Below are 11,230 nucleotides of genomic sequence, written 5' to 3'. Positions count from 1 at the left end.
GCGGCCGCCTGTCCGCGGCGACGCCCTGCCACCGCTGGAGGAGGCGCCGCCGCAGGCGGCGCCGCCGGCGCGAGCGCCGCAGGGCGTCGTCGTCGGTGTTTGGGCCCCACACCCGATCAAACAATTGGTCCGGGGTCACAACGCCGCCCTCGTCGATATGGTAGTCCTGGGCCAGGGGGAAGTCCCTCAGCACGTAACGCAGACCTGAGGGAGGGGTGAAGTTGCAAAATCCAAGGGGCAAGGGTAGGCCATCATCAGGGAGCAGGGGAAGGGTGGCAGCTGCCGCCCAAGCGGCTGCCCCAAATGCGGGCGAGGCGGGCGCGGGCTCCGCACGACGGGGCAGCCGCCTGCTGCCGCCGGCAAGCTTTCGGCTGGCGCGAAGCGCGAGCGCACCTGTGGTACTTGCGAGCGCCGCGAGTGCAGCCTGCAGGTCGGTCTCGCTGCCGAAATCCAGAAGCGTGATCCCTGGCAGCCCCGCCACGCGTTGCTCCTGCAGCACCGCACCCCGCAGTTGCGACGGCAGCAGCGCCGCTGCGCTGCCTGCCGGCAGCGCCACTGCGGGGCTGGGCCAGCCGGCGATGAGGCGCAGGGACGGCTGGGGGGTGCGGACCTGGGGACGCGCGTGGGGGCCGATGGAGGATGGACGCATGGGGCTGCCGCAGGGTGCGGAGTGCACAGTGCTGACTATTGCATGCGCCATGGCAGTGCCATGCATGGGCCATGCAGGCGCTGCATGATCACTGAGGCAGTCCCATGCGGGCGTGGCGCAGGCCCGGGCCGCTAAGCGCGGGCGGCGCAGGCGACGCAGCGGCTTCGAGGCTGCCCTGCGTGCCGACGGCAGCCGCGCGTCGACGACAGCCGCGTGCGGCCTGGGTGGCGCGCCCGCGGCGGACGCCCCTTGCCCTGCGCCGCGGCGCACCTGGACGAGCTCCTCAGGCACCTCTGCCTTGAGAGACTGCGACACGGGCAGCAGCACCGACGCCGCGACGATGCCCGCCGCCGCCAACAGGATCACGGTGCGTTGCAGCGCGCGCCGGAGGAACGCCTTGGCCTGTATGGGGCCCCGGGGCGCCGTGTTAGGCAGCTGCATGCGTGCATGAGCCGGCAGCTGCAGCGCGGCAGCAATACAACCGGCAGGGCAGCACTGCGGGATAGCACACACACGTGAGAAATGCGACTGCATGCTCAGTTGCACACGCATCGCCGCACCTGCAGCCAACGGCGCTTCCTGGTTTCCGGCTCTTGAGGAGGCCTCTCAGCCACGACAAGATCGGGCCATCCATTGCTGTCTCCCGCAGATACATGGATGTGCACGGGCGCCCGGGCTCCGGCCGGCTCTGGCTTCTTTGTCAGCACGCCCCCAGCATTGCTGGAACTGCGCCTCCAGGCTCTTGTAGCAGATGGCAACACCCCTACCTCCACTCTGATGACCTCGGCCTCCTGGGCCTCGCGGTCAATCAACGCTGGCCCATCTGACTGGCGCCTATGCGGCATTTCGAGCCGCACTAGGGCAAGAAATACAACGACATAATGAAAGTATGAGATAAATGCGCGGTACCGTATCAGGCGGCAGAACGCCTTTGAGAGCAGCCGGCTGCAGCGGGCCTGCGGCAGCTCCTCCCAAACCCGCCGCACCTGCCCTCTTGATCTCAAACCCCCTCCTCACATGCGCCGTCATGCCCTGATAATGGCCCCTCCTCGAACGCAAACAGTCGCCTTCAATTACACATGTGCACTTGATCATGTAGACTGATGTATTCCAGCATACCAGAGTCACGCTTCAAGTCTGTGAGCGCATGACACGGTAGGAGCGCCTCTCGACAGGCGACCGCCCCACAGAAGAGCGCATCCGCACCAGATCTCAGGCGCGCACGCGTTAAGGTGGGCGGCGCTGGCGGAACGCTTTGATCCAATGGGAGCAAGAAAGGACGGCAGCTGTTTAAGAGTTGTCCTCGCAAACGCAGTTATCGAGGCTAGGAACAAAAGCGAGGGGCATGCATGGCATGCATGGTGGGCGCCCCAGCACATTTGGAGGGAGGCGGCCGCATGCAGCCTGAGAGAGACAGGAGACCTGGTTTGCATGCCAGGATTGCTTGAGCAGCCTATCAACATGGCGTACACGTCGCGGCGCGGCGGCCGCTAACAACAGAGGCCTGACCGCTCGCCGCGCCCTGGCCGGCGCTCAAAGATGAGTGGTGACGCTGTGCCTGCGGGGCCCCTCCCGGATTTGCGCTGAGGGGCCCCAATGAAATGACGCGCAGTGCTCGCCTGTCAGTGCGCGGCGTGGTGCAGGCCAGGGCGCCGGCGCCCTAGCCGCAGGCGTAGATTTTGCGGTTCGTCCCGGCCGGATTCGGGTGACGGCGGGTGACGGTGTCGCGCGCGGGGCCTCACCCGGCCATGAAGCTGCCATGAGGGCCCCCCGCATGCGAAACTGCGTGCTCAAGACGCAGAGTGTGCATTTGTTTCCAAGTGCTGATTCCCTCGGCCCTTGGAACCCCTCCTCTATCACAATTCCTGAGCATCGACTGTGACCGTCCGACTCCCGCCCGCCCGTCGCTCACGCTGCCGCTGTCGGCAGCGCCGGCACCGCGACGGCGGCGCCGCCCGTCCCGCCCGGCGCGCAGCCGAGCCACGCCCATAGCGCCGACAGCACGTGCGTGTACACGGCCAGATGCACGAGCACCTGCACCAGCGGCGGCGCGGGCGGCCAGGCGTCCCTCATCGGGCCCCAGCCCTGCGAGGCCGCGTACTTGAGCCGTGCGGCGCGCTCGAGGCGGAACTTGCCGTAGACCAGGCTGGCGCACCACATCACCTGCCACGCCAACAGCATCTGCACACACACGTCCCTCGCCTCCCCGGGCGCAGCGCCGGGCCCGCCGCGCGGCGGGCACGCCGGCGAGGCTAGCGCGCCGGCCGCCGCGGCCGCGTCGAGCACGGCGGCGGCGCGCGCGGTGACGGCGGCGCCGTAGGGCGTGGCGGTCAGCGCGTCGCATACCGGGGGCGTGAGCACGGCGGCCTGCAGCAGGTGCTCCAGCGGGATGGTTATGTAATGGAGCCAGAACGTGGGCTTGAGGCAGAATATGGTGACCCTGCCGGCGGGGACGAGGCGGCGTGGGGCGTTGCGGCGCGCGGGCGAGAAGGGGAGTGAGTGGGTTCCACTTGTGGGTGAGGGCGAGAGCGAGAGAGAGAGAGAGGGAGTGTGTGTGTGTGTGTGTGTGTGTTTTAAGCAAATGTGTGTGATGTGATTGAACATGTAAGTGCATACGGGTGCGGTGTGACGCGTCTGTGATTGGATCATCCGTCATGCACACTCACTCCGATTTGCACAGCGCGCCGAACTAGCGGGGGCACGCCGCGGTGCAAGCTTGCGTGGCGCCACGCACTGAGGTGTGTCTTGGCTGCCGATCACACCCACCCACACGTCGACCTCGCGCCCAGCGCCCGTCCCAGGTGCTGCTGGCCGCTCGACCCACCATGCGGATATGAGGACGCCACTGCCGAGGGTGAAGTCCCTGACGTAGTGCTTCCAGTTGGTGGCCGGCACCAGCACCCACCGCGGCATCGAATACGTGCACACCGCCGCGTACGCCGCCTCCAGCACGAGCAGCAGCGCCAGCCGGTGGCGCGCGTACGCGGCCGTGCGGCTGAGGCGCCAGTGCGCGAGCGCGATCAGGATGTAGGGCAGCATCAGCGCCGCCGCGGCGGGCGAGAGGAGGCTGCCGGTCGCGCTGTAGGCGGCGTAGCCTGTGTGCAGCACAGACACCGCGATGTGGAACGCGTGGGAGGACTTGTCCGTTGCGATCAGGGACTCCTCCTGGTGCCGGGCGTACGCCGCATCTAGGCGGGCGTCTCCAAAGGCGAGCGTGACAGGGTGCAGTGACAGCGGTGATGGCGCGGCAGGCGTCGTCCTCGCGGCCACGTCGGCGCGTCCGGCGGCGGTGGCATCGGCAGCGGCGACATGCCTGCCGGCCGCGGCGCTGTCAGCGGCCTCGGGGTGGCCGAGCGCCGCGGCACGGCGCATCAGGCAGCGGCGCGCCGCGCAGCGCAGGGGCCGCAGCAGTCCAGGGATCCGTGCTGCCCCGGGTGTTGCACAGAAAGAAATTAGGTTTTGTTTGTGTCTGGCAAGCACTGCTAAGGACGCTGTGGCCACCCAAACGGCATTGATGAGTTGGTGATGACAGGCGCCATCGTTGGCTGCTGTGATGTACCTACAAAAAGTGCATCATCGTCCACGTCTAAATCAGGCGGGGTGCGATGCAAAAATGCACACCGGCCCCAATCGAAAAGGAAGTTTAGCACCCCGGTGGCCGCTCAAAGATCTCGTATTTAGCTCTGAAAATGCGTCAGTGGCCTCAAAAACTCTGGTACCCGCGTACTGAGAGGCCAGGGTGGTCGTTCGCTCAGATCACGACACGCTATTGCTTTCCCGCAGCTCGTTTTTGATATAGAAAAAAAGCACGCACCGGCAGTTCTACAAGTTCACCTTGGTAATGATTGTCTTGCTTGCGCGCTGGTCAACTGTGTCCTGGGTTTTGCTTACCATTTTTGACCATTTGCGTTTTCTGCAGGACCTGTACTTGTGGAGCTCTCAGCACCCCAGCGATGCGCCCTCAGCTGGACTCCAGCAAAACGTCCCCGAAGGTGTCAGTAAGGGTGCAACACGCATGGGTGGCCCCTTTGGTGGCCACCTCAGCTGCAGCCCGTCTGCAGGGTGGCTCGAGATTTTGCATGTGGATACTTGAGGAGTATTTGAGTTATATTACTCTCAGCCTTCGAACCCCCTCAGGATTTCCCTCAGACTATGCACGCAACACGCCCAATGATGCCGAGGAAGTTGGCTACAACACGCGGTTGGCGAAGGTGACTAACGAGACGGGCGCAGACAGGCATGAAAGATAGCATAGGCGCCTGGCGGCCGCACACACGCGCGGCTGCAGGGACAGAAAGCGGCTTGATTCCATGGTGATGGTGCCCGTGGCCGGCGCTGCAGCCGGCCAGCATGCGGGTCGTTGCAAAGAGGAGGGGTTCGGGGGGTGGGGAGGCGATGGACGGAGCACGCGCCTCAGTCGTGGGCGCTGTGGCCCCTGATGCTACATGTACACATGTGTGGCTCCATGACACACGAAGCCACCACATGACCTGCCGGCTGCAACCCGGCGTGCTCGTGTGCTTCCAAGATCGCAGACCATCGCAGTTATGGATAAGGGGAAAGCATTTGCGACCAAGGATGCGGCAAAGTGGGCGCACGAGCCAGCCTCGGATCTGCCTGGCGGCAGGGCTGGCCTCTACCAAGCCCCACAGCGGCACAACATACCCATCAAACTGCAGCCACATGCGTCCTTCACGGCATGCTCACAGGCGGCAGGTGACGGTCCGCGCACTGATGCGCTGCGCTGGGCACAAGCAAACCAAGACAGAGGCGCCAAGAAGCTGTCAACACAAGTGCATCTTGGCCAGGTGCGCTGCACGTGCTGGTGACTAATCCGCATGCACAGAGGTGCACGCACATTGTACAGTGCCGTATGGCGGTGAAATCTGTGAACCTGATGTTGCATACAAAGCAAGTTGCCACGGTAAGCAAGCGGGGCCAACCTGGAGACCGCTCAGGTACACTTGCCGTTGGTGTGATTGGTGTGTTGGAGCGCTCGCACTGGGCCGCCCGTTGATGCAGTGATTTGAGGTGGCGCAACGGTGAAGCAGTGCAGCCGGCACATGTATTGTGAATCAGTGCAAAGGTTGTGGGTGCAGTCGTGCGAGGCAGTCGCGCGTATACCAGCGCGTGTGGGGTGCAAGGCTAGGCACGTGGAGTGCAAACAGCGTCCCATGCTGCACATGGCCCCAGCCAGCCGCAGCTGGACAGGGCAAGGGCCCTGCAGCCGGGTGGGACCCGGCGCGCACGGAAGGCCAGCCTCAGCGGGTTGCCCTGGTTGCGTGTGGTGTTGGTGCTGGTACCCTGGGCAGCCAAGAGAAGCACCAGTGCGCCGCGCAGACGGCTGCAAGGCCGGCATGCCCTTCCGAGGGGCGCCGTGCATCAGGCCATCCAGCAAAGGGAGCCCGTAAGATGCAGGCCAAGATACCAAGGCCGCCAGAGCCCTCCGCAAGGCTGTCCACCGGAAAATGAAAAGTAGCTCAAATGGAACGGCGGGCCGGAAGCTGTGGCGCCACAGGCCCCTGCCCCACCAACACACACGCGGGGACTAGGATGGCGGCCCGGCGTTGACTGTTGTCCGTCTCACGGGGTGTGCGCTGCGTCTTTACGCCTCTCTCGCTTCATTCGCTATCTCTCAGTACATCAATCGCTCGCTCTTGCGCTACAGGCCGCGCTCCCCGGCCACATCAGCTGGGTTGTCGGGGGCGGGGATGGGGCGATTGCCCTTGTGTCTCAGGAGTGAGGCGGCCCGCCGGGTCGTGCAGCGGGTCGTGACGGGCAGGTTCTTTATGGCAGCCTGTCGGCCCCGGCGGGGCCTGCGCCAGGTGGCGGCAGCATCGCGTCCAGGATGGCGAGCACGCTCGCACGTGCTGGCGCAGCCGTCACGGGCGGCCCCGAGGGGGGCCGGGCTGGCACTGCGTGCGCCTGGGGCTCCTCTGAGAGCACACGGAACCCAGTGCCTTGCCTGAGAGGGGAGCGACGTTTGCAGCAAGCAGGGTTGAGCATGGCTGGAGAGGGGGCTTGCTAGCATTCCTGCGTCAAGCGGGCGGCGGACCCAGGAGGCGGACGTTGCCGCACTCACATTTTGCTACTCAGCCCTTGCATCTAGAGGAGCCTCCTAGCAGAGCCGTGCGGGCACGCACCTGAGCCGCAGTGCTCGCTCCCATGTGGTCATGGGCAGCCAGGGCCCGTTCGGCGGCACAAGCTGCGTGCCGCTTGGCTCAATACAGCAATCATGGCCGTGCTCGCAGCAGAACAAGGCGAGGTCGCGGGGGGCCACAGGGCAGACGACGGGGCTGGGCAGATCCATGGCTGCCTCCACCAGAGCTGGGCATGCATGTGTGGGTGTGTACAAGTCCATGGGTGTGAGTAAGTGCGACCACGAGATAGCTTGAAACCAACAGTCATTCGTTCGCACAAGCGCGCATCACCAGCTCTGGTACTCATGCACAAAGACCAAGTGGGCACGAACGGTGCTCATGGCCTCCCAAGCACCCACCGCAGAAGCGCTCCGCGTCGACGCGACTTTCAAAGGCCAGGATCGTGTCACGAGGCGACCCTTCGCCCTCGCTCGGCACCACAACGCTGTACACGCCCTCGGCGCCACCCTGCATGTCGTCTGCGCAGGGATATGTGCCTTCTGCGCTGGCCGTACGTACGCTCCCTGCGCCGGCGGCGCTGAACATGAGCACGTACACCTTTTGAGCCGGACGAGGAAGGATGGGCAGCATGTGCCAGAGAGAGAGAGAGAAGAGAGAGAGTGAGAGAAAGGTTGTGTGTGTGTGTGTGTGTGTGTGTAAGGGGGGGGGGGGCGTTGGCATGCCATGGCGGGCAAGGCCTCGCATGTGGGCTGCAGGCTTGACTGCAGCATCGCGACGCGGAGCGCAGCCAGGCGGTTGGCAGTCAAGGGGCCCGCGCAGGCGCCCCGCCCCGGGCCCTACCTCGTCGGTTGCGCCCGCCGCCGGTGATGCGGCCTCGTCCCACAGCGTCGAGGGACCAGCCAATGGGTGGCAGGTGGTGGCTCCGTACTGGCCAGCCAGCCCCACGCCATGTTTTCGAAGCGCGGCCCACTCGGCATCGATGGCGTCAAGACCACTGCCAAGCTGGCACAATTGGCTGCTGACACCGCTGCAGGTGCTGCTGCCAGTGTGAGAGCCGCAAGGGGCGCCGCAAGCGCCGAAGCTGCTAGCGCCTCGCCAGCCAGCGGAGGCCGCGATGGCCACCGTCTGGCGGTGAACCTTGGTGGCACGGAAGGCGCCTGTGTTGTGCAGGTGTACATTGCGCATGAGAGAGAGAGTGTTTGTGTGTGTGTGTGTGTGTGTGTGTGTGTGTGTGAGAGAGTGTGTACGCAAGCATGTGCGTTTGTATCAAGGGCATTCATAAGGACGATCAGGGGCCGGCAGCATCGTCCGCACAAACAGTCAGATCCCACAGCACGAGCAGCATGAGCACAGCAGACCGGAGCAGGCGCATTGCAGCCACGTAGTCAGCGTGAACAAGGCCAGGAAGCAACCTAATATTGATAGCGCCTTAAATAATATAGGGACAGACATCCGGCGTGCAGGGCTCCTGGCACAATTGCTGGGCCCCAGACACGCAGCCTGACCAAATCACCCGCACCTTGTCGGGCAACAGGCGGCACCCTAAGTAGCGCCATATTGTATTGCTCTTGGCGAAACCGACTTCCGACAAGAACGTGCGTTCACGAAGGGGATCACAACACGGGCGAAATCACGCACTCGCGCTGCTTGCGACGACCCCGTCGATGATGACGCGATTGATGAATTTGCCAAGGCCTTGCAAGCCCAGCCGGATTCGCTGTGCAGGGTGATCTACTGGGCGATGATGTTCATGACTGTAATTAATCCACGCGCCAGCCGTGTCATGAGAAGATATAGTGAAGCTCTGGTATGTGTAAGATCATCGAGGGCGATCAATCGCAAACACCATCACAATGCAGGGAGGCGTGGAAGCCCACCGAGTTGAGTTGCGGCGCAACCCCTGCTAGACCTGAAGGCTGCACCAGGTCCCATAGATGTATAACTTTGGCTTCTGGCATTAGCGTATTTTCCACAGGGACTTGGGACGAAGGCGCCTGTAGCAGTTACGCGGTGCGCTTGGCGGACTGGGGCGGCTGACGAATGAGCAACCGCTAGACGGGCGCAGGCGCTGTTGCCGCCAACCAAGAAGCATGCGGTGGAAGGAGGTGGTCCAGGGTCGCGGCATAAGTATATCATGCTTTATAGGGAGTGCTAGAGAGGTACGAAAGGGTCTGTGGGGAATGGCCCTGCTTTGTGTCATTGCAAGCACTCATGCTTCAGGCCGCCAGGTTTCGCGGTCCCACTCCGCATCCACGCCCATCCCTGCTTCCCAGGATGTATGTGTACCTTATCCCCTTTCAATGAAGGTCACTCACCAGCCAGTGATGCGGGTGAACGCAGTGCCAAGGTGAATCACCACCCACTACAGTGGGTGAACACGGTGCCAAAAGTGGGCCGGAAAGTTGCGCGATGCTGTGGCTGGCTTCATGAAATGATGCCATGAGACTCAAAGAACAATTCCACCAAATTTGGATGCGCATTGGTCGTACGCGCGCACATGTGTGTAGCTGTGTCTGTATAACTTGAAGTTCAGTGTGCGAATGTTTGGGGCGGGGGGGGGGACATGTGGATGTTACAAAGCGCCATCCCTCACCCCCTGCCTTGCTGTCAGGCTTCGAGCAAGGCGTCTGCAGCATGCCAGCACAATCACGGGGCGCTCTGAATTGGGCTGAGAATATACTAGCTCATGTCCGGATGGGGGCACACGACGTTTGCCCTGGATGGTCATAACAACAGTGCGCGGCTCTGAAGACTCGGGCAAGACCACCAACGGGAGGGGGCTCAGAGGGACGCGCGTGCCGATGACCGTCGAAAAGGCCGACCAAGGACCGGCAGCATCAAATATGGCAGGAGAAGGCCAAGCGTCCCACATGATTGTCAGTTCTTCAAGTTGATTTTTTGCTGACTCTAGCCTTCACGCGATCCGATACACCCGCAACAACGCGGGACGCGCCGCGCGCCGCCCTTGCAGCAAATCGTCCCGCGCGCTGCGCCAGTGGCCCTGCCCGCTGAGCTGCGGCACCCCCATGAAGCCGGGCGGCGCCGGCCATGATAACGGCCCTGTGTCGCGCCGCGCCAGCGGCGACCGCGGCCCCGCGCCGCGCCCTCTTGGCTGCCGAGGCAGCCCCACGGCGCGCCATCCCCACCGCGCATCCCGCTGCGCCTGTCGCCGCCGCCCCCCTGCCCGCCATGGCGGCACTCGCAGCCGCCGCTTGCTGATGTGCCGCAGCGGCCACCATCGCTGCTCTGTATCGGGCTACTGCCGCGGCTTTGGTGGCATGACTCCTTACTCTCGGCTGCTGCAACACAGCTGTTGCCGCCACGACGACACCGCTGGCAAGCAGCATGCGCAGCCACCATCTGCTGCGGGGTGGCCCCGCAGTGCTTTGCTGCTGTTGCTGTTGCTGCTGCTGCTGCTGCTGCTGCTGCTGCTGTTGCTGCTGTTGCTGCTGCTGCTGCTGCTGCTGCTGCTGGGCACTTGCCGGGGCAAGTGCGGTTGGACCCACTGCAAGTTGCCCAAGCGCACCGCTGCACTGGCGCCGCGGCGGGTGCTGCTGCTGCGGGTGCTGCTGCGGGTGCTGCTGCGGGTGCTGCTGCGGGTGCTGCTGCTGCTGCTGCTGCTGCTGCTGCTGCTGCTGCTGCTGCTGCTGCTGCTGCTGCTGCTGCTGTGCCGGCAGCGGGGATGGCAGAAGCATCGGTGACGCTTGCTGCTGGCGCGATCGGAAGTCCTGCGCCGGCTGTGTTGGCGACGGCAAGCCGGGCAGCGCGACGGGTGGAGGCGGCTGCTGTCGCCAGCGCTGTTGATGCTGCGGCGGCGACGGGGACGGGGAAGGTGTCTGGTACTGCTGCTGGCGCACCCGCGGCTGAGAGCGGGCATTTTGGGGCTGAGGCGACGCGTGCGGGTGCCAATGGGGCTGTGAATTAGTCTGCAGTGGTGGCGCGATCAGCGGCTCAGGCGATAGCAGGGCCCTGGAGGAGGCCCGCGCCTGGTGCGGGGAGTGGGGCCCCTGGTAGAGCGGCTGCGGCGCCTGCTGAGAAGCTGATGCTTCCTGGCTGGGTGCGGGCGCGGGCAGCGCCTGGCGGTGCGCCAGCTGGCTGTGCGGCGACTGCGTGTAAGGTGATGGCGGGGCCTGGCACAGGGCGGCGGCGCCGCCTGGCGAGGGGGGCGCCTGGCGAGGCAAGGGCGGCCGCGGCGGCTGCTGCTGCTGTTGCGGCGGCGGCGGCTGGCCTGCCCGATCCTGCGCTTTCGCAGGGGCGCTCTGGCGGTCCTGCGTCACTGCGGAGGCGCCATCCTCCTCCTCGATCGGCGCCCGCGGCTCCCGCCAGCTGCTGGCAGCAGGCGCAGCACTCTGCGGGATCCTCGCCACGCCAGCGCCGGCGCTGACGCTGGCGGCGCTGCTGGCGCTGGCGGTCCGGCTGAGCTGCCGCCAGCCCATCGGCGGCTGTTCCTGAGTGTGCCGTTGCATAATCAAGGATTTGT

At 64.8% G+C, this 11,230-nt stretch overlaps 3 protein-coding genes across 3 annotated transcripts in view; 1 reads left to right on the top strand and 2 right to left on the bottom strand.

Annotated features, from left to right (window-relative positions):
* The window catches only part of MNEG_6843 (hypothetical protein), a gene marked incomplete at both ends in the record, with an annotated part of 2,287 nt that extends 793 nt beyond the window's left edge, over positions 1-1,494 (bottom strand). The window contains 4 exons of the mRNA XM_014044685.1: positions 113-204; positions 394-610; positions 920-1,051; positions 1,417-1,494. Of these exons, the coding sequence (XP_013900139.1) occupies positions 113-204; positions 394-610; positions 920-1,051; positions 1,417-1,494 (519 nt within the window). The remainder of the gene's footprint in view (positions 1-112; positions 205-393; positions 611-919; positions 1,052-1,416) is intronic.
* Positions 1,495-2,557: 1,063 nt separating this feature from the next.
* Positions 2,558-4,021, bottom strand: MNEG_6842 (hypothetical protein; the record flags this gene model as incomplete). The annotated part of the gene is made up of 2 exons (XM_014044684.1): positions 2,558-3,089; positions 3,420-4,021. 2 exons carry the CDS (start codon positions 4,019-4,021, stop codon positions 2,558-2,560), a joined length of 1,134 nt encoding a protein of 377 aa, XP_013900138.1.
* Positions 4,022-9,050: 5,029 nt separating this feature from the next.
* On the top strand, positions 9,051-10,451 carry MNEG_6841 (hypothetical protein; the record flags this gene model as incomplete). Its single annotated transcript, XM_014044683.1, has 2 exons — positions 9,051-9,097; positions 10,133-10,451. The coding sequence occupies 2 exons, from the start codon at positions 9,051-9,053 to the stop codon at positions 10,449-10,451; spliced, it is 366 nt and encodes a 121-aa protein (XP_013900137.1).
* Between the last annotated feature and the right edge of the window lie 779 nt (positions 10,452-11,230).

This window comes from Monoraphidium neglectum, assembly GCF_000611645.1.
Source record: "Monoraphidium neglectum strain SAG 48.87 unplaced genomic scaffold scaffold01153, whole genome shotgun sequence".
Lineage (NCBI taxonomy): Eukaryota > Viridiplantae > Chlorophyta > Chlorophyceae > Sphaeropleales > Selenastraceae > Monoraphidium > Monoraphidium neglectum.
Note: the sequence above shows the minus strand (reverse complement) of the source record. Positions and strands in the feature narration are given on the sequence as shown.